The sequence below is a fragment of the Salmo trutta genome, chromosome 12, assembly GCF_901001165.1.
Source record: "Salmo trutta chromosome 12, fSalTru1.1, whole genome shotgun sequence".
NCBI classification, from domain to species: Eukaryota; Metazoa; Chordata; class Actinopteri; order Salmoniformes; family Salmonidae; genus Salmo; species Salmo trutta.
In genome coordinates, this window is record NC_042968.1 from 25,135,932 (window position 1) to 25,158,833 (window position 22,902).

The 22,902-nt window shown below is 43.0% G+C and overlaps 2 protein-coding genes across 6 annotated transcripts in view; one reads left to right on the forward strand and one right to left on the reverse strand.

The window, feature by feature from the left end:
* Positions 1-1,174: 1,174 nt before the first annotated feature.
* LOC115203235 (calcitonin-1) lies at positions 1,175-5,741 on the reverse strand. Of its 4 annotated transcripts, none has more exons than XM_029767745.1 (5): positions 5,534-5,741; positions 4,721-4,814; positions 3,844-3,978; positions 2,009-2,209; positions 1,175-1,741 (listed from the first exon to the last, which is right to left on the reverse strand). In XM_029767745.1, exons 2-4 carry the CDS (start codon positions 4,804-4,806, stop codon positions 2,035-2,037), a joined length of 396 nt encoding a protein of 131 aa, XP_029623605.1. In that variant the 5' UTR covers positions 4,807-4,814; positions 5,534-5,741; the 3' UTR covers positions 1,175-1,741; positions 2,009-2,034. The 4 variants fall into 4 exon arrangements, with proteins under 4 accessions (XP_029623605.1, XP_029623606.1, XP_029623604.1 ...); XM_029767746.1 differs by having other exon boundaries at positions 2,009-2,206; positions 5,534-5,738; XM_029767744.1 differs by lacking the exons at positions 1,175-1,741; positions 2,009-2,209 and adding an exon at positions 2,550-3,129 and having other exon boundaries at positions 5,534-5,733.
* Positions 5,742-16,460: 10,719 nt separating this feature from the next.
* LOC115203237 (vitamin D 25-hydroxylase-like) overlaps positions 16,461-22,902 on the forward strand; it is a 39,805-nt gene continuing 33,363 nt past the window's right edge. The window contains exons 1-3 of one of the 2 annotated variants that reach the window (XM_029767750.1): positions 16,461-16,986; positions 19,254-19,395; positions 19,625-20,257. In XM_029767750.1, the coding sequence (XP_029623610.1) occupies positions 16,747-16,986; positions 19,254-19,395; positions 19,625-20,257 (1,015 nt within the window). In that variant the 5' untranslated portion in view covers positions 16,461-16,746. The remainder of the gene's footprint in view (positions 16,987-19,253; positions 19,396-19,624; positions 20,258-22,902) is intronic. The other variant, XM_029767751.1, reaches the window with a different exon arrangement.

Here is a 22,902-nt window from a genome sequence, read left to right on the forward strand (position 1 = left end):
AAGGATGTCTTTATAAGTTCAATGGAGAATACTAGAACGTTTGGTATAGACTACGTTCTCTGTATCGTTGGTACTCATTTGTTGTGTTTAGGGAGTAAGAATTAATAAACAATATCAACATGGTCCTGGATGTGGTTGTGGTATGTAAAATAGCCTTTTGCTTTTGTCCTGGAAAGATCAGTGTATAAACACTATATACCTTTTCTTAACTGTGGATGAATGCGTTTTTTGTTCTGTAACCATTAGGTCAAATTCAATTAAAGAATATTTGGTATATAATGTGGAACACTGCATTGTGATCAAGGCTATGTTGATGATCTGAGCATATATGTTGGAAATGAAGGAAATGTTAATTAAGTGTCATGTACCATAAGAAACTGCTCATGTTGGTAATGTTAAGTGTCATTTACCATAAGAAACTGCTCATGTTGGTAATGTTAAGTGTCATTTACCATAAGAAACTGCTCATGTTGGTAATGTTAAGTGTCATGTACCATAAGAAACTGCTCATGTTGGAAATGTTAAACGTAGTGTACCGTCAGCTCTGTCTGCTTTTTATGATTCAAATCCCTTAGAGTCGATTGATCTGTGCTACAAACGAATAAGTCACCACCATCGACAGATAAACATGACAGGCTCTACGACAGCCACAAGCTGAACTCTCTGTCGCAGACGTCCTCATTTCAAAGAGGTCTTCTCACAAAACTGACTGTCCAGACCGAACAGTCAGACCTACAAACTAACACGAAGGTGTCGGTTGTTCTGCTGTAAGACACACACAAGCGTCAGGGGAGTAGTCTGAAGGTAACCCAATACCGGGCTGTAAAAATGGCAAAATGTGCCAATAATAACATGACCAGATTGCCAGATATAGGACAGTCATTTCAAAACCTTATTCCTTATTATTTATTTTTTGACTGTCTGTTTTGTGATATACAAATGTGGCATTCAATGTATTTCTATGGGCTATAGCAGTAAAGACTAAATTCTATGTTTCACCAAATCATTTTTAATATATTTTTTATACCTACAGACTCCTAAAATTCTAAAGCAAATGGCTAAATGATCCATTTTATGACCATCTTAAAACAATTCCATATGTTAGCTTAGTAGATATTGTGATCTAAGGGCTTAGATAGATCATTGCAGAATAAAACAAGTACACCGACCCATATGTATCTAAAATACATTTTAATCTTGCTTAGATTCACAATTGTTACAATATTTAGATTCTTCTATCTTTTTCCTTCCACTCTTTAAACATACTGTACAATTAATGAAATGTGAAGAAGTGGTCTACATCAAGGCACAAGACACAGCCATGGTCAGGGAAGCTTGTGGGGCGGAGCTTGATGTAGTCTCCGCCCCCCTGCAGTGTGCTGCTGACACAGGAGAGGGGGGGGGGGGGGGGCGGTGGGGACTCAGGATCAAACTGTACATGTGCTCTAAGCCAAAACGGGACAGAACCAACTGGCTTGTACAGGGTAATGATCTGGTGAAAATAGACATAACAGAAGTTTGTTCTTTATTTTTTGTTGCAATGTTTTCTAGGTTGTTGTGTCTCCTCATGGTCATAGAGCAAAAATGAATATCGGTAACACAGAGTATGCAAGAGGTATGCAGGAAATCAGTCCTGTAGTTTGAAGGTTGTTTTTTTAAAACAGTGAAGAGTTGTCATTTCCAGATGTCTGTAGTTGGTTCAGGACAGGATGTATTGTTGTCTCACTAAAGGGCGCATACTCTGCAGGGAGACAAAATGGAAGGAAATGACTGGTTCTCCTCCTTTCTACTGAACTCTAACTCCCAACTTGTATTCATCCATAAGACATAGACCAAATTTGAAGGCCGGCAAAGTTACAAAGAGACTGTCTGAAGAGTACTGAAGTAGAATAGATGTGGAAAGACAGAGGCTGGGGAAAGCGCATTAGAGATACAGTAGAGACAGACAGAGGTTGACAGTCAGAGGCACAGCAGTGGGAAGAGAGAGGAGTGTAGAATTTTGTCATACCATATCCCTGAGGCCTGTTGACACATTCACATAGGTGCTGTCATGGGGCTGTCTCTCCTTCGTCGTCCGAACGCCTTGGCGCCCACGTTGGTGGGGACAAAGTTAGTGTTGCCCATTCCTCCTGATCTGTTCAGGAAGTCAGCCAGGCGGTGGGTGACACATGTGGCAGTATTGCACGCACGCTTCTGTGCTGTAACGCTGCTTTTAGGAAGAGAAAGGATAGGTCATACAAACCTCTCCTAAATTCAGGATTTATTACAAAGATACAAATCTATGAATTACAATAAAAAGTACAAAGGTAACACATTACTGTTTGCAGGAGAAAATGTATAATATATATATCATCAAATTGAAAATAAAGACATTCAACAATCTAAACAATGAGATTCAGCTCAAATTAGTTATTCAACTTACCTCAAATGTATTGTGATTTTACGTTTACATAGCAAATACACTCTGGCTTATATTGTTCAAACTGTTGTGAACTATTAAATATGTTAAAAGGCTTTGTTTTACTTGAATAATTAAGAAGGAAAATATGTTCTGGCATAAAAAAATATGTTTATTAAACAAGAACCCTAGTCACGGTTGAAAGAAGCATTGATTAAGATTTTTGTTTCGATTAACACTTTTTATATATTGTGAATGATCTGTATAGTAAAGGGATATCATACACCTTAAGATGGGGAAGTGAATCTAAATCATTATTCACTTTCTAAATCTAAAGGATTGAACTCTGCTTTGTACTTATATATTTTATTCTCTGTCAAAAAAAGGGTATTTTAACAAAAGAAAAAGAGAGCAGGGACATTGCGGGACATCAAGGTTTCTCTGCAGTCGGTCAAGCAAGCAAGATCCACATGCATCAGCAATCATCAGGCTAGGCTGGAACAGAGGGAGGTTAACTTGGGCTGATGGAGGGGAGTACCGCTCAGATTCCATCATATGAGTCTCCATAGCTTGCATAGCGGTTGCTCTCAGGCAGGCTGCGTTTCTTGCCAGGCGTGCCACTTCCCGTGTTGGTGCGGGGGTACGTCTGCAATTTGTGCAGCTCTTGGGACAGTTTGCCCAGCACACAGGTGCTGAGGTTGGAGCAACGCTTGGACATGGGTCTATCCAGGCTGTTAGAGAGAGAGACAAACATGCAGAAACAGGCTCATAGTAACCATGGCATGCAGATGCATCCTGCTGTTATCCACATGCTACAGTAATAACACTGTATTCCAACATCATGCATTTCAAAGTCAGTTTTTACTTGCATTTATATAAAAATAACAGTTTAAAGCCATGCTATCAAGTCCAACACAGGCAATTGAAAATAGTCTATAGCTATAATGACCTCAGTTACTTAGGCTCATGCGGCAATCCTGTTTATAGCGTCGTAGTTAAATTATAACAAACAGCACCACTGCTGTCATGCATCCCATTCCTCTTGCACTAATTCCCATGCTTTCTTCCATTCTTTAGGGTTATTTATCATTTAGCATTCCGCAACAGGCTTTCTCATAAACAATGCTTAAATAATGAATACATAAAAATGAAGTGTTCCAAAAACCCATGCATAGATAATCACAGAGAATATATGTTTTAACTATAGATTTCCCTGTTGATGGTTGGGCGATGTCCATACCTCTGTGTCTTTAATAAATACCCATAGCTCTGACTGCTATAGGAGGCAGCCAAGGACTGGCCACATATTAGACATTTGGGGTTATATGTTTTCTTGAATAATAGGAACATGTGTCATCCATACAGTATACACCAAGTAAACCTAGAGAAAATGAAAAATAATTTTGTTAAAAACAAGTTGTGGAGATGAGGAGAGCTGTACCTACCTATTTCCTTCATTGGCTTGTTGCTCCAGTTCCTCTGAAGTCATTTGAACAAACTCCTTGACGATGGCGTTGAGTAGCCTTCGGGCTTCATAGTCAGTTAGCGTGACTTGGTCTGTCATGGACTCTAAACCAGTTCTGAAAACACATAGGCGATTAGGTTGATCACTTCATGAACTGCACCAGCACTGGGTTAAAAATAGTATGACGTAGGTTATGTGAGTTTGCTCCAGCTAAAAGCCATTGACTCATGCTTTAAGGGAAACGAGCCAAACTCAAAACAATCTGCTAAAAGTGTTCCTTTTAAAAAGCTGACAGGTAGCCAACTTAGAGCTTTATGACAAAATCAATATTGTAGTAAGAATGGTGACCAAGGTCTCTCTATCCGGAATATTGAACACCCATGCATTCCACAACCATTTGAAAATATTCTACATGCAATAGCAATCATCTTAGCCTATTGCTGTGGCATTAAGTTGGATTGTTTCCAAATGGATAGAAGTGATTAGGAAGTTATACATAGAATGGCTTTGTGATTCACCGGATTGATTAGATTACGATATCGTAATCCAATTGCATCGTTTTACTGAAAAGAGGGCATTTAATGTAAAGTAATGTATGGATTTCTGTAATCACATCATGTTATCTGAAAACCAAATAATCTAAATTAGCATACATAAGATTTATGTGGCTGCCAAGATACCTCTTTAGAAAATTATCAATGAAATAACAGCAATTACTATTAGAAAGATGGAAGTATCCCAACAGATCTATGGCGTTTCCTTTTGGGATTGCTATAAATGAACATCCCTGTAGTCTATACATACATTTCAGTGACTGACTGGACATTGCAGTTTATAAAACATGCTTTGATCCTCACCTGGCTGGAGCTGCATGTGAGCTGTACATCTGACAAATGACCAGGAAATAGGCAATGAGGAGGGCAGAGAGCTTCATCATAACCATGGTCCCTGCTGTAAAACACATCCACAACCACAGAAACTTGGATTTAAAAACATTCACATTTCTCTCAAAGCAAAATAAAACAAGCATTTCATCCGGATGAAAACAAACATCTTCGTATGTCCCTACACATGACTTATCGCATGTAAGCTCCATCCATCTCAGTTTCAGTTCAGTTTCCCACTGTTCTACTGGGAGTGAAGAAGCTCCTCATCTCACTCTCCCTGTCCCAATGCATTCTCTTCCCTTCTGCGATGAGACAGTCCTACCAAAGTCCCTAGTTCCCTGCTATCAGAGTGAGCCATCTAGTCTCAGTGCTCCCCTCTAACTGAAGAGAAAAACTGGTCTTGGAGACGCAGTACCAGACATTGAGGAGGAAGGCATTAGTGATACTATCTAGATTGGGAGTTGGAGCCCCAGCTAACCAGCCAGTGGCTCCCACAGGAGCCCATGCATTAGTGGAATAGCTGTACTCTAAACCCAGCTGTAGTCTAAACTCACAATCACCTCATCTACCCTTGAAAAGCCATCTGAACTGCATTTCTCAGCAGCATCTCACAGAGGGTCAATGGCCTAGGCAAAGTTTATGCCATCTCATTATGTCCCCTCTATCATCACTGGAACACTCTGCAGATTTAGCAGAATATCTAATAGCCACAGAAATTACATCCCATCCATGCTAACCCAATGCATCATGTACACAGAAAAGTGGTTGAAATTCTCTGCTTACCGTGATTGGTTGTTTTCGTGGACGAAGATGGAATGAGTTGAGGTACTTCAAGTTTTAGACCAACTTGTGAATCTGTTGCACCCTGCTACAATACGCTGTCTTATATATCTACCACTTGGGTTTCTGTACTGGCTAAGTAGTTGTTTAATTATCTCATTTTAGCCAATCAGAGCGTTCAGCCCCATCCACTAGCCAATCAGGTACCGTCCAGCGGTTACAACAAACCAGTAAAGACGATAGAACACAAATGACGTCATTGTTCTGTCACAAAATGCTCCATTCACAAAAATCTGCCAGTCATTTGCACCATTTGATATCATAATTTGCATTGAGGACAGGGCCAAATCAGACTGGCAGGTACTGAAATCATCCCAAAATAGTTCTAAATATTTTAAAGGTCCCAACAATGTTCCATTGCTTTATATTTTTGAGGAATCAAGTGAATAAGACATCCTCGTTGGACTTGCTGGCAGAGCCACCTACTGTACAAACAGACACATTGCAGCTCTCCAACTCTTGAGAAACATTTGTTGTGTACTACACCGTGCTTTGTTTTCCCAACTCCGGTCCTCCAGTTATCCAACAGCACACATTTTTGTTGTAGCCCCGGACAAAAACACATGATTCAACTTGTCAAAGGCTTGATGATTAGTTGACAAGTAGAATCCGGTGTGCTTGTCCTGGGCCACAACAAAAATATGTACTGTTGGGGTACTCAAGGACAGGAGATGGGAAACGCTGTACTACAGAATAATCAGGCAACGATCATGTGTTGTTATATTAATGTAAAATATACATGTTTGGGTTATATGATAACAACTGTTATAATATTTTAATTGATTATATTGAAACATAATTGTTGAGTTGGTCAGGCTGCTTAATTTTGATTGCCATAATGACCAGATTATCAGAATATACAGCACGCTTAGGACTTTTCTACATCCAAAAATGGATGACATGTGTAACATTTTAGACATTATAAATTCAAAGATGTTGGCAGTTTAAACTAGGTCTGTGAAATGCTTGGACATTAGTCTTGTGGTATTTTTGGAACAATGACATAGTTAATACTTCATATTCCATAATCAATTCCCATCCCCTTCCCCATACAGCACACTACTGACTCCTCAGTGACCGGCTCTTTTCAGGGAATCGATGGTGTGGCTGACAATAGTCGGCCCAATTTCTCAGACCCAATTACAGAGCTGTTGGTCTCTGGGCATCATCTTGTTCCCCTTACTTTACATTATTGGGTAAGGTATCGTAAAGCATCCTGCCCAAGAGTCTTCTTTTGCGTCACGGAGGAACCCCATTAGTGTGGATGAGGCTTTTAGTGCTATTGAACAGAGTGCGGGGCCTATGACGGAACCACTAAATCAGGGAAATTGGACAGAGCCAGGGTCCACCCCCCTCGGTGCTCCCGGAGACAGCGGAAACTGTGGTTGTGTAGGCGTACAGGCTTGCCTGACTATAATGAATTGCCACTTCCGAATAAAGGCCTAACTATATGTGAACAGATGCAGCATGACCACATATCTATGGATCATCTCAGTCCCTACTTCAACTTTCTGTTCCCCGTTTCTAACTTTCAATTCAATACAGTAACCTTTCCAATCTATTTTGGTCAGAGCATCTCATGGTGCATCAACCTGGTGTAAGTTATATCAGGAGACAGATAATCTTTGTCTTATCTGAACAGAGAGGGAGGGAACACTGACATGTGACATGATGCACTGTACTGTAAATAAGCTTAGCTGTATCTATTGAAAGGGTGTTGAGATGACAGAAACACATTCATTACGCCTGCCAAATCAATACCACACTATGGTAATGGAATACAATATCAATGCCAAAATAGGAAAGATAATTTCAATGTCAAAGAATGAGACTGTATCATATGTGTCTGAATGCAAACATTAATGGCACTCAATACATACTGTAGGGCAGGCTAAGCATCTCCCACAAAAAGTAGGGAATTGACAGAATGTTTGATTACATGGAATAAAGACCAGAGTGTGACACAAGCTTCCGCCACTTGATGCTCTCCATTGAAGGTTTGACCACCTGGAGACTGTGGTGACACAGGGATTACAGACTTAAATATGTACACTTGACCTGGCTGTCCTGTCAGGGCTTCGCTAGGGAATTGGATGGATGTTATCTAGAATCCACTTTGAAAAGCAACTTACCTTATCTCTGGCGGAAACAAGAAAGTTTGCACTGTGCATCCTTGCTGGGACATTAAGGAAATGAGATGTAATCACAGAGCCTAGGTTACCCATCAATCAAAGCTCCTCTGTTCTGTGTGATCACACTGCAGGATGCTGCCACCTCTCTGACCTGGCCTGGCCATGGCAGCTCTCTCTCTCTCTGCATGGGGCTGGGCAGGCTCTCTTCTCCTGTGGCATAATGAGGAGAACCCAGTTAAACACCTGTGCTAAAATTATACTTGTGAGATCCAAACAGCAGATTTTTATATTTGTATTAATAATATATAGATTTATGAAATTACGATATTGTTTGTGTCATTGTGAGTCATGGGTGCATAGTCCTATGGGAGTAGCTGACTAGAGCTGGCTTGTGCACAATAGAAGTCAATAGATAACAATAGAATATAACAGAAGACAATAGTAGACACTACAATATAACAGAAGACAATAGAAGACAATCGATGACAATGGAACATAACATATTAAAATAGAATACAATAGAAGACAATAGAATATAACAGAAGACATTATACAACGGGTGGGCCTAATCCTGAATGCTGATTGGTTAAAACCGCATTACAGCCGGTGTCTATTTCACAAGTTACCACCCGCTAAATCTATAACGTTAAAATGCCTATTTACTCGGTTCCATCTGACTGCACAATCCACTGTCTCATCAGCCCAGCCAAGCAATTTATAAACTTGATCTCCACTATAAAAAGCATCTAGACATTATCTCATATTTCTTTTAGACTAACATTTAGTTTTCAACAGCGGAGAGTTGTATAAATCTTGCTGTCTGTCTCCAACATTTGCAATATTGTTTCAATATTCAAATTTGTGTATTACTATTGCACAGCAAATGCAGCTACTGTGCTGTTATTCTTTTTGACGTGACTGTAAGTCAAGAGATAAGAACGTTGCCAGCCAGTATGCTAAAGGAACATTTAGAACGGACGACTGGGTTTCTTCCATAGATTAGCGACCGAACCAATAGAACAAAAGCCGTCTTGGGTAACAACCCTAGATTTGTGTAGGGACTATATCTTGTGGAAGCATGAAATAGTATGAATATATAAGCCAGTGTTTGGAGGATATATTGGCACGGGTGTTCGGCAAACACCGGCTTCAAGGGCATTATCACTTTTATACAACAGGTTACCAACATATTCAAATAACGATTGACATATTTAAAAAAAAAAAAAATATTCATACTATTTCATCCTTCGACAAGATATAGTCCCGACACAAATCTAGGGTTGTTACCCAAGACGGCTGGTTGTTCGTTCTATTGGTTCAGTTGCCAGAGATCCGACACAGGCGTTCAGTGTTTTTGTTCAGTATCTATGGATGCGACCCAGTCGTGTGTTCCATTGCCATTCTGGCTGGCAACGTTCTTATCCCTTGCTTGCTAGCTAGCCAACTATGGCTAACTTACAGTCACATCAAATGTCAAAAATAATAACAGTAGCTGCATTTGTTTAAGCTCTTTTCTAGTGACATTTATTTGGATACATCCATAACACTGAGCTAATGAGGCGTGATTTCGCTTGGCATGTTCTCTCTCGCCAGGACACTGTTGTACATAGGAGCTAGCCAACAACACAGCTAACAGAATCACTTCAAACACTGAAGCTGTAAAGACCGCAAATTAGCTGCACTTTGTTTGGTTTTACCTATTTTCAATTAACATTTATTTGTATATATCCATAAAAATTATGCCAGCTGATTCCTGATTTCGACTGGCTGAGAAACGCTGACTACCTGTCTCTTCCCGACCCCTACACGTTCATTACTATGGGACAGCTGGAGATCGAATTTGAATATTTAAACAATGTTGCAAATGTCGGAGAGACAGACAGTAAGGTTTATAGAAATCTCTGCTGTTGAAAACTAAATGATGGTCTAAAAGTATTTGTGAGATAATGTCTAGATGCTTTTTATAGTGGAGATCAAGTTTATAAAGTGCCTGGCTGGGCTGATGAGACAGTGGATTGTGCAGTCAGATGGAACAGAGTAAATAGGCATTTGAATGTCATAGATTTATTGGTAACTTGTGGAATAGACACTGGCTGGAATGCGCTTTTAAACAATCAGTATTCAGGATTAGACCCACTGTCACGTCCTGGCCAGTATAAGGGTTAATTGTTATTGTAGTTTGGTCAGGACGTGGCAGAGGGTATTTGTTTTATGTGGTTCAGGATGGTGTTTGTCTAGAAGGGCATTTGATTTAAGTATTCCGGGGTTTGTTGGGCACTGTCTGATATTCATGTATTCTATGTTTAGTCTAGTGAGTCTGTTTCTATGTTTGGTTAATTGGGGTTGGGACTCTCAGTTGAAGGCGGGTGTTGTCTATTTGCCTTTGATTGAGAGTCCCATATATTAGGGTGTGTTTGTCATTTGTGGGAGATTGTTCTGTGTTTAGCCTTGTGCCTTGCCAGACTGTTTTGTTGATCGTTCGTTCTTTTGTTATTTTGGTGTTCATTTTGAATTTATTAAACGTCAAGATGAGCATACACATACCTGCTGCATTTTGGTCCTCCTTTACCAACGACAGCCGTGACAGAATCTCCCACCACCAAAGGACCAAGCAGCAGAAGAAGGAGCAAAGGGATTTCGAGTTGGACTGGCGGGAGAAATGGACCTGGGAGGAAGTTCTGGACGGGGCTGGACCTTGGCACCAGGCTGGGGAGTACCGTCGCCCACGGGAGGAAATTGAGGCAGCCAAGGCAGAAAGGCGGAGGTACGAGGCCTTGGACGCGCTGAGGGAGAAGCACGAGAGGCACCCCCAATACATTTTTTGGGGGGGCACACGGGTAGTTTGGCTAGGCCAAGGAAGAGCCGGAAGCCAGCTACCCGTGGTTATATGGAGGAACGTATGAGGTGGAGGGTGCCATGTTTCGCTGAGGTGCGCACTCTCACCCATACGCACGCACAGTCCGGTGCGCGCCATTCCAGCCCCGCGCAGATGCCATGCTAGAGTGGGCATCCAGCCTGGGAGGAGGATGCCTGCGCAGCGCATCTGGTTGCCGGTACGCCTCCTCGGACCAGGCTACCCTACTCCCGCTCTAAGCACGGCAACCATCAAGCCCCTGCACAGCCCAGTTCGCCCTGTACTAGCACCCCGCTCGTACAGGGCTACTAGTTCCATCCAGTCAGGACGGGTTGTGCAGGAGGTAAGATCAAGACCGCCTGTGCGCCTCCATAGCCCTGGGTTTCCAGTTCCTGTCTCTCGTGCGGACCCGGAAGTGCGTCAGCCCAGTCCGACTCGTCCTGTTCCCGCTCCCCGCACTAGCCTGGAGGTGCGTGTTCCCAGTCTGGTACGTCCAGTACCAGCACCACGCACCAGGCTTCAAGTGCGTCATCCCAGTCCGACGTCGCTAGAGCTGCCCGTCAGTCACGAGTCGCCCGAGCTGCCCGTCAGTAACGAGTCGCCAGAGCCGCCCGTCAGTCAGGAGTCGCCAGAGCCGCCCGTCAGTCAGGAGTCGCCAGAGCCGCCCGTCAGTCAGGAGTCGCCAGAGCCGCCCGTCAGTCAGGAGTCGCCAGAGCCGCCCGTCAGTCAGGAGCCGCCAGAGCCGCCCGTCAGTCAGGAGCCGCCAGAGCCGCCCGCCAGTCAGGAGCCGCCAGAGCCACCCACTAGTCAGGAGCTGCCAGAGTGGCCAGACTGCCCGGAGCTGCCAGAGTGGCCAGACTGCCCGGAGCTGCCAGACTGCCCCAGCGGCCAGGATCAGCCAGAGTGGCCCATCTGCCCAGAGTCTGCCGATGACCAAAACCCAAGGGAGTCTAGCAGCAACCTTGAACTGAGTAAGCCTGACAATTCAGAACTTAAAGAGATTAACTGTTTAATTGCTGAGTCTGCATACAGGGTGGAGAGGTGGAGGTCTGCCCATGATCCGGAGCAGGGGGAGTCTGCCTACGGTCCGAGGCTGATCGGGTCGGTCGGCACTCTGGAGGACAATAGGTCGGAGCCTGAACCACCACCAGCATAGGTGGGTTGGGGACGGGGGGGTGTAGCACAAGTGCCGTCGGTGACGGCAGCCACCCTCCCTTCCCTCCCTTTAGTTTAGGGGGATTTTTTTGTTATTGTTTGGGGTTTTGTTATTCTTGAGGTGCTTCCGGGGTTAGCACCTTTAGGGGGGTACTGTCACGTCCTGGCCAGTATAAGGGTTAATTGTTATTGTAGTTTGGTCAGGATGTGGCAGAGGGTATTTGTTTTATGTGGTTCAGGATGGTGTTTGTCTAGAAGGGCATTTTATTTAAGTATTCCGGGGTTTGTTGGGCACTGTCTGATATTCATGTATTCTATGTTTAGTCTAGTGAGTCTGTTTCTATGTTTGGTTAATTGGGGTTGGGACTCTCAGTTGAAGGCAGGTGTTGTCTATTTGCCTTTGATTGAGAGTCCCATATATTAGGGTGTGTTTGTGTTTGTCATTTGTGGGAGATTGTTCTGTGTTTAGCCTTGTGCCTTGCCAGACTGTTTTGTTGATCGTTCGTTCTTTTGTTATTTTGGTGTTCATTTTGAATTTATTAAACGTCAAGATGAGCATACACATACCTGCTGCATTTTGGTCCTCCTTTACCAACGACAGCCGTGACACCCACCCGTTGTATAAGTGTGATTATAAGCTGGTTGGTTCGAGCCTGAATGCTGATTGGCTGAAAGCTGTGGTATATCAGACCGTATACCATTGGTATGACAAATCATTTATTTTTACTGCTCTAATTACATTGGTAACCAGTTTATAATAGCAATAAGGCACCTCAGGGTTTTGTGATAAACGGCCACTCTGCGTTTCGTCGTGCAAAACAACAGCCCTTAGCCGTAGTATATTGGCCATATACCACACCCCCTCTGGCCTTATTGCTTAATTATAAATTGGGTGGTTCGAGCCCTGAATCCTGATTAGCTGACAGCTGTGGTATATCAGGGGATGACAAAACATTTATTTTTACTGCTAATTACGTTGGTAACCCGTTTATAATAGCAATAAGGCACCTCTGGGGTTGGTGGTATATCAAATCAAATGTTATTTGTCACATACAAGTGTTTAGCAGATGTTATTGCGGGTGTAGCGAAATGCTTGTGGTGTGGTATATGGCCAATATAACACGGCTAAGGGCTGTATCCAGGCCCCCTGCGTTACATCGCCACATACCACACCTCCTCGTGCCTTCTTGCTTAAATAGATAACAATGACAAGTCATCTGGAGAAAACGATCTCAGAATGACTTTCTGATTTACACCTAAGTAGTTGCAGTAAATGACAAAACTTAAGGTTGCTGATGTATATAATGGTTGATGAGGTTATATTTAAACATCTGTTAAAAAGATGCTTGAACAAAACATGTCAACATATTTGACGTTGTGCCTACAGTTTTCAAGTAGTAGGGCTGATTTCCAGTAAGCACAAGGTCTGTTGGTCAGCCCTTCCCAACACAGTCACAAGTGGACGTTTCCATTCAACAGTGAGAACAAGTTAATTCAATGATGTCTTTGATTGATGTGTAAAATGCTTCCTGGACAGTTTGTTGTATCTGGGGGCTGGCAGGAAGTAGAAAAGCAGTTCCTTGAATGTCCTCATTAAGTGGCGATAACAAATCCAAATCATTGGGCAAGGTCTGGGGAGACCAGTTTGTTACATTTGGAGAAAAAAATAAGCATCTCTGCCAGCTGCCTCAGCAAGAAGGAATGTCTGGCTGGGTAAACAGACATCACTGGTACTAATGAGGAGCAAGTCACCACCCACTGAGTGGACAGGCAGTCGATACAGAGGAACTCCAGAATCAACGGGCACACTATTATTTGATCCAGATTTGGGCCCATATTCATAAAGCTGGCATGCTTTATGAATATGGGCCCAAATCTGGATCAAAGGGTCGATTTTGACATAGACAGGAGGTACCTGATTCTGGATCTGCACTCCTACTCTGAGATGCTTTATAAATACAGGCCCAGATCTGTGTTTAGGTGTGTGGTTAGTGAACAGGCAGAGCTTAATTAATGATCCCATGTTTAATTTCCTTCATTTCTGCCAGTAGCCTATGGACAGAGCATAAAGGTGAGTCAAATCAAACCAGGTCAACTACAACTGCAAGAGGAAAGTTTGTGCAGCATAATGCATGAGAAGAAAACTCTATAAGGGGGTTTCTATTATTCCCATGCTATGATGGCTGTGACATCCCTGAACCAGTCCTGACCAGTCCTGTCCTGTCTGATGCCACCAGGGAGTGATGTTCTGAATCCACCTCAGACACTGTGCTTCTTTCCAAACGGCACCATATTCCCTATATAGTGCACTACTTTTAACTAGAGCCCTGCTCAAAAGTAGTGCACTATAAAAGGAATAGGGTGCCATTTGGGACGTAACCTGTGCATCCCTTAGCCATCACAATAGCGCCAAGGTGGTTGCAGGAAGGTTTTCATATACGTTCTAGACCCAGACATACCCTTTCACAACCTCTACTCCACATATACTGCTATCTGCAGGGCCTAAGACACACTACTGGAGAAATGTGTGGTATTTCATTGAAATGGCTGAGTAGACTTTCCTTCCACACCCCAACGTAACCTGTTGGAGACTTGCAGTGGTGGAAAAAGTACCCAATTGTCATACTTGAGTAAAAGTATAGATGCCTTCATAGAAAGTTACTCAAGTAAATGTGAAAGTCACCCAGTAAACTACTACTTGAGTAAAAGTCTAAAAGTATTTGGTTTTAAATATATTTAAGTATCAAAAGTTAATGTAATTGCTATAATATACTTAAGTCTCAAAAGTAGAAGTAAAGTATAAATCATTTCAAATTCCTTTTATTAAGCAAAGCAGACGGCACCATTTTTTTTTATTTTTATGTACGGATAGCCGGGGGGATAGCCAACACTCACACATTATTTACAAAAGATGCATTTGTGTTTAGTGAGTCCGCCAGACCATAGGCAGTAGGGATGACCACATGTTCTCTTGATAAGTGTGTGAATTAGAAAAATGTTCTGTCCTGCTAAGCATTCAAAATGTAATGAATACTTTGTGGTTGTCAGGGAAAATGTATGGAGTAGAAAGTACAATATTTTCTTTAATAATGTAATGTAGTAAAAGTTGTCAAAAATATAAATAGTAATGTAAACTACAAATACCCAAAACAACTACTTAAGTAGTACTTTAAAGTATTTTTACTTAATTACTATACACAACTGGAGATGTCCTCAGGTTCTCTCGATGCTCCAAAGGGCTGTGACAAGGTTCATTATAGTGCATAGAGCCACTCAGGAGGTTAATGTAGGAAGAAATGTGCCATATAGCATGAGCATTGCTATTGTAATAATTTGTGATTGTTTTACATGATATGACATAGACATTCTACACATTTGCTTGCAAGTTGCAAGATGTTTGCTTTAATGATTGACACTAAAGTGGGACACTTAGGGAAAGACAATCATCTTTATATTGTAATACTCTTAATGTACAACCCAGACTGCATGCTGGTGCTGGTTTAGCCTACCAAAAAAATACAGCCCAGACAGAATGGCACAATTGTGAAGAAAGTGATTGATCTATTCTTGTATCCTACTGATTGTAGGGTGTTCCAACAACACAGTATAGGGTGAAGTATATATCCTAATGCAACAACACAGTATAGGACAAAGTATATGTCCTAATGCAACAACACAGTATAGGGTGAAGTTTTTATCCTAATGCAACAACACAGTGTAGGGTGAAGTTTATATCCTAATGCAACAACACAGTATAGGGTGAAGTTTATATCCTAATGCAACAACACAGTGTAGGGTGAAGTTTATATCCTAATGCAACAACACAGTGTAGGGCGAACTATATATCCTAATGCAGACAAGGACATGTTTTACCCCATGACCTAGGTCTTTTAAAATGGTGTTATAGGTTCAGCCTGTGTTATAACTGTGTTATATCACATGAATTTGAAATAAATATTGTATTTTATTATTATACAGCATTAGACTATGAGTTATAGAAATAGCTCTCTTGAATCAATCAAACATGAACCTTGCGTTAGATATAAGACAGGCTAAACAACACTCACATAAGAAAGAATGCATGACAATGGGATCAGCCAATTTGGACTCAGGGGTAGACGTAACACAGTAAATGAAAAATCCGTATTCCCTTGACACTCAAATTAGTATGATATGTTAGGTTTGGTATGGTATCTATTAATTTGTGACTGTCCATCATCCATTTCATATGATATGTTATGAATTACAATTTGTATGATATGTTATGAATTATAATTTGTATGATATGTTACGAATTGCAATTCATACAATATGTTACGAATTTGCAATACGTATGACATGTTATGAATTCCAATTTTTTGTGGCTAACTTTAGCTAGGTGGCTAGGTGGATAATGCCAATGTTTGAAGTTAGGGTTAAAGTTAGGAGTTAGGTTAAAGGATTTTAAGCTTAGGGTTAAGGGGAAGGGTTCGCTAACATGCTAGTTGAAAAGTAGCTAAAAAGTAGTAAATAGTTGCAAAGATGCTAATTATCTACCCTGACTTTTGTTTTTGCCTTAAGTAACATTCTCTCTTATGCAACCATAACAAATGTAATATATCATGCTATTTTGTCTGTCCCGGGGATTTCGTTTACTATGTTATGTCTAGTCTATGAGACCAGGTTGGATCCGCGGTGACAAAATAAAGCTTTTTAGTTACCAACTTGATCTGTGTGGTGCCAGCTGGCCGGCAAGTTATGCTGCATGTCAACAAATGGCCAGAAATCATCATTGGGAAATCAAATCCTCAGAAATAGCAGAATCACGATTTGTTGATAGCTAGAATTGATCGAAGGCTGATCAAAGTTCATCGATAGTCATCACAGCTAAACTTCTAGCCAATCTTAGCCTTGTAGAGGGAGAAGCATTCTATTGGATAGAGGCTGGGGATAGAAACATGTGCAAGATGATATAGCCTACATAACTCTTTCACAGAGGAGAGCTTAGTCCAGACAGCAAAGTTAGAGATAGAAAAATGGTATTAATTCAGTTATCATCTCTAGTCTCAGAAGTGTCGCATGGACAGGCTTTCTTAGGTCTGTGTAGTTTACTTATTTCCCTTATTGTTCTTTTGCTGATCCGGCAGCTTGTGAAGCAGAGGAGACCCCTAGGATTCCCTCCTGGACCGTCACCTATCCCTGTCATAGGGAACATTATGTCTCTAGCAACAGAACCGCACGTCTTTATGAAGAAACAGAGTGAAATCCATGGGCAGGTACGGTACATAAATTATTGTGTGAAAGTGGCTTGACTAAACCTAGGCATTTTTTTGTGTTGGCTACTTGTGTGCACCCCCATGTAGGCTAGTCTTCTTGTGCTCAAATTGGTTTAACTCTTGCGGTTTAGCCTATTGAGTGTTCATTTATGAATTTTGCATTACAATAGATGTATTTTATATAGTGCTTTTCATTCCAAAACAGAATCTCAAAGTTGCTTTAATTTCACTGGTGAAAAAACTGTGCGAAATAAAATTTGTAATGGGGCGGCAGGTAGCCTAGTGGCTTAGAGCATTGGGCCAGTAGCCGAAAGGTTGCTGGATCGAATCCCCGAGTTGACAAGGTAAAAATCTGTCGTTCTGCCCCTGAACAAGGCAGTTAGCCCGCTGTTCCCCGGTAAGCCGTCATAGTAAATAAGAATTTGTTCTTAACTGCCTTGTTAAATAAAGCAACAACAAAAAATCATCCGGCACACACATACCATAATTCCTAAGTGTGTCAAAGGTTAGTTAGGGTGGACGCTCCATTCTTGTCCCTATGTCTTGCGTCAGCCTATAAAAAAAGCTCAGAAAAATAAACAAAAGAGGCTCGCTATTCGCTAAATTATGGCAGGCTCCAGCTGCGCTGGCAGGGTTTCTAAATATGGCGAAGGTCCGCTTAGTCACCATGCCTCGGCAAATAGAGTGAGGGCTACTTGCCTATCTCTAGACTAGTCTAATAAACTCAGCAAAAAGAAACGTCCTCTCACAGTCAACAGCGATTATTTTCAGCAAACTTAACATGTGTAAATACTTGAATGAACATCTCAAGATTCAACAACTGAGACATAAACTGAACAAGATCCACAGACATGTGACTAACAGAAATGGAATAATGTGTCCCTGAACAAAGGGGGGGTCAAAATCAAAAGTAACAGTCAGTATCTGGTGTGGCCACCAGCTGCATGAAGTACTGCAGTGCATCTGATGCACCAGATTTGCCAGTTCTTGCTGTGAGATGTTACCCTACTCTTCCAACAAGGCACCTGCAAATTCCCGGACATTTCTGGGGGGAATGGCCCGAGCATTCACCCTCCGATCCAACAGGTCCCAGACGTGCTCAATGGGATTGAGATCCGGGCTCTTCGCTGGCCATGGCAGAACACTGACATTCCTGTCTTGAAGGAAATCACGCTCAGAATGAGCAATATGGCTGGTGGCATTGTCATGCTGGAGGGTCATGTCAGGATGAGTCTGCAGGAGGGGTACCACATGAGGGAGGAGGATGCCTGCAATGACAACAAACTCAGTCCGATGATGCTGTGACACAACGCCCCAGACCATGACGGACCCTCCACCTCCAAATCGATCCCGCTCCAGAGTACAGGCCTCGGTGTAACGCTCATTCCTTCGACAATAAATGCGAATCCGACCATCACCCCTGGTGAGACAAAACCGCGACTCGTCAGTGAAGAGCACTTTTTGCCAGTCCTGTCTGGTCCAGCGACAGTGGGTTTGTGCCCATAGGCGATGTTGTTGCCGGTAATGTCTGGTGAGGACCTGCCTTACAACAGGCTTGCAAGCCCCCGGTCCAGCCTCTCTCAGCCTATTGCGGACAGTCTGAGCACTGATGGAGGGATTGTGCGTTCCTGGTGTAACTCGGGCAGTTGTTGTTGCCATCCTGTACCTGTCCCGCGGGTGTGATGTTCGGATGTACCAATCCTGTGCAGGTGTTGTTACACGTGGCCTGCCACTCTGAGGACGATCAGCTGTCCGTCCTGTCTCCCTGTAGCACTGTCTTAGGCGTCTCACAGTACAGACAATGCAATTTATTGCCCTGGCCACATCTGCAGTCCTCATGCCTCCTTGCACCATGCCTAAGGCACGTGTTTTTCAGAGTAAGTAGAAAGGCCTCTTTAGTGTCCTAAGTTTTCATAACTGTGACCTTAATTGCCTACCCTCTGTAAGCTGTTAGTGTCTTAACAACTGTTCCACAGGTGCATGTTCATGAATTGTTTATGGTTCACTGAACAAGCATGGGAAACAGTGTTTATACCCTTTACAAAGAAGATCTGTGAAGTTATTTGGATTTTTACAAATTATCTTTGAAAGACAGGGTCCTGAAAAAGGGACGTTTCTTTTTTTGCTGAGTTTAGATAATTTGCAGTTTAGATGTTATGTCATACTGGACTATAGTCTACTTTTTTAAAATCCAAAATTAAACATATTTAGGGAAAATATATGGCATATTATTTTGGAGGTCTATTTATTCAAGTATTTTATCTCAGATTTTTAGTCTTGATTTGGGAGGCTACTCAGCAGTGGTTCTGAATGGATATGATGCCATCAGAGAATGCCTGTACCACCAGGGTGATGTCTTTTCTGACCGGCCATCTCTGCCTTTATTTATGAAAATGACCAAAATGGGAGGTAAGAAAGTCAGTTATAATGTATTCTGAATATGCACATTATGGCATTGTTATATTGTTATTAGTTATTATATGCAAATACAAGCTTGGTGTTATCGAACTCTCTAGGCTGTTTGATGGTATTGAGATCAAAATAGGTCCACCTATCCTGAGAATAATATTTAGTATCTTCACACATGCTCAGTAAGGTCTCATTATGTCAGCTCTAATCTCAATATCTTCCTTCTCAGGACTTCTGAATGCTAAATTTGGCAACGGATGGATTGAACATCGTCAACTGGCCAGCAACTCCTTTCGTTACTTTGGCAGTATTCAAAAGCCCCTCGACCAGAAGATCTTGGAAGAGTGCATGTTTTTCGTGGATGCCATCGACGAACACAAAGGCAAACCCTTTAACCCAAAGCACCTGGTGACCAATGCTGTGTCCAACATCACCAACCTCATCATCTTCGGCGAGCGTTTCACATACGACAACTGTGACTTCCAGCATATGATCGAGATCTTCAGTGAGAATGTGGAGCTGGCCGTCAGTGGCTGGGCCTTCCTTTACAACGCCTTCCCATGGATCGAGTACCTCCCCTTCGGAAAGCACCAGAAGCTGTTCCGCAACGCAGCCAAGGTCTATAACTTCCTGGAGCAGATCATCAAGCGCTTCTCGGAGGGCAGAGTGTCCAACTTCCCACGCCACTACATTGATGAATACCTGAACAAGTTGGACAAGAGTGCTGGCGACTTGGGCACCTCGTATTCCAGGGAGAACCTAATCTACTCTGTGGGCGAGCTCATCATCGCAGGCACGGAGACCACCACCAACTCCCTACGCTGGGCTATGCTCTACATGGCCCTCTACCCCAACATTCAAGGTCAGTGTGCTGCCTTATAGCACAGTAGGCCTCAGCATCAATTTCCCTGCCTTGTCCTCACTCACGCCTCATAGCACCCTGCCTTGTCCTTACTCAGGCCTCATAGCACCCTGCCTTGTCCTGACTCAGGCCTCATAGCACCCTGCCTTGTCCTTACTCAGGCCTCATAGCACCCTGCCCTGTCCGCATTCAGGCCTCATAGCACCCTGCCTTGTCCTTACTCAGGCCTCATAGCACCCTGCCTTGTCCTTACTCAGGCCTCATAGCACCCTGCCTTGTCCTTACTCAGGCCTCATAGCACCCTGCCCTGTCCGCATTCACTCCTCATAGCACCCTGCCTTGTCCTTACTCAGGCCTCATAGCACCCTGCCTTGTCCTTACTCAGGCCTCATAGCACCCTGCCTTGTCCTGACTCAGGCCTCATAGCACCCTGCCTTGTCCTTACTCAGGCCTCATAGCACCCTGCCTTGTCCTGACTCAGGCCTCATAGCACCCTGCCCTGTCCTTACTCAGGCCTCATAGCACCCTGCCTTGTCCTTACTCAGGTCTCATAGCACCCTGCCTTGTCCTGACTCATCCCTCATAGCACCCTGCCTTGTCCTGACTCAGGTCTCATCATGTCAAGTGGTGCATAAGACCTCCACAACGTCCCTCCATCTCCTCCTGTCCTGTTCTATTCATCTCTTTTCAGATGAGGCCTATTCCGGTATTAAGCTCAGTTTCAACAGTTCGCTAACAGGTCATCCTTGGTCTTTCTTTCTCCTCTTCTCCTCCGGTGTCCAGTAAAGGGACTTGCCTCGCATCCAACGAGTGTGTAGTCACAAGCTTGATGTAGTCATTGCATATTAGAAATATGGGACCAAATACTAAACATTAGACCGCTTTAATACACTATAAGTGAATGTGTCCAAATACATATGACATCTTCAAATGGGAGGACTAGATATGTAAAGTGCTTTCATTTCTAAACGTTAAAACAGATATGAAAATACTCTCAAATGAAAGGTGACATTCTGTACTGTCGCCTCATATGAAACATTTGATAATTGAAATCCAAAATGGTGGAGAATAGAGCCAAATGTACAATTTTAGCTACACTGTCCAAATACATAGGGAGGGGAGTGTATGTTTGTACAGTTGAAGTCGGAAGTTTACATACACCTTAGCCAAATACATTTACACTCAGTTTTTCACAATTCCTGACATTTAATCCTAATAAAAATTCCCTGTCTTAGGTCAGTTAGGATCACCACTTTATTTTAAGAATGTGAAATGTCAGAATAATAGTAGAGAGAACGATTTAATTCAGCTTTTATTTCTTTCATCACATTCCCAGTGGGTCAGAAGTTTACATACACTCAATTAGTATTTGGTAGCATTGCCTTTAAATTGTTTAACTTGGGTCAAACGTTTCAAGTAGCCTTCCACAAGCTTCCCACAATAAGTTGGGTGAATTTTGGCCCATTACTTCTGACAGAGCTGGTGCTGAGTCAGGTTTGTAGGCCTCCTTGCTCGCACACGCTTTTTCAGTTCTGCCCACATATATTCTATAGGATTGAGGTCAGGGCTTTGTGATGGCCACTCCAATACCTTGACTTTGTTGTCCTTAAGTAATTTTGCCTGTCACATCCTGACCATAGTAAGATGTTATTTTCTATGGTAGAGTAGGTCAGGGCATGACAGGGGGTGTCTTTCTATGTTTTGTATTTCTATGTTCATGTTCTAGTTTTGGTATTTCTATGTTGGTTTTGTTTGGGATGATCTCCAATTAGGGGCAGCTGGTCCTCATTGTCTCTAATTGGAGATAATACTTAAGTCGGGGTTTTGTCCACCTGGTGTTGTGGGATCTTGTTTTTGCACAGCTCTGTGAAACGTGACGGTTGTTTTCCGTTATTTGTTGTTTTGCTTTAGTGTTCTGAGTTTAAATAAATATTTATCATGAGCACTCAACACGCTGCACCTTGGTCTACTCCTTACGACGAGCGTCACAGAAGATCCCACCACAAAAAGACCAAGCAGCGTGGTCAGGACAACTGGACATGGGAGGAGATTCTGGACGGGAAAGGACCCTGGAGTCAGGCTGGGGAGTATCGCCGCCTGAGGGAGGAGATTGAGGCAGCAAGAGCAGAGCGGCGTTATTATGAGGCACTATACCAACCATGAGGCAAGTGCGAGAGGCAGGCCCCCCCAAAAATTGAGGGGGGGGGCACATGTGGAGATTGGCAGTGTCAGGTTGGAGACCTGAGCCAACTCCCCGTGCTTACCGTGGGTAGAGAGTGATCGAGCAAGCACCATGTTATGCGGGGATGCGCACTGTGCCACCAGTGCGCAGCTACAGCCCGGTGCGCTCGGTGTAAGCTTCCCACAGTTGCCGTGCTAGAGTTGGCATTCAGCCAGGAAGGATTGTGCCTGCTCAGCGTTCCTGGTCTCTGGTGCATCTCTTCGGCCCAGGTTATCCTGCGCCAGCTCTATCTACGGTAACCCCAGTTCGCCACCACAAACCTGTGTGACCTGTTCCAACACCCCACGCTTGCTGGACTAAAGTAAGTATCCAGCCAGGACGGGTTGTGCCAGTCATAAGCTCCAGACCTCCAGTGCGCCTCCAAGGCCCAGTATACCCTGTGCCTGCTCTGCGCACCCGGCCT

Coding starts and splice junctions, on each gene's coding strand:
- LOC115203235 (XM_029767743.1), bottom strand. CDS start 4,827: ATGTGTTTTACAGCAGGGACCATGGTTATGATGAAGCTCTCTGCCCTC. Junction 3,979..4,720: donor TCACATGCAGCTCCAGCCAG/GTGAGGATCAAA, acceptor ATGTGTTTTCAG/AACTGGTTTAGAGTCCATGA. Junction 3,130..3,843: donor CAAGCCAATGAAGGAAATAG/GTAGGTACAGCT, acceptor TCTCTCTAACAG/CCTGGATAGACCCATGTCCA.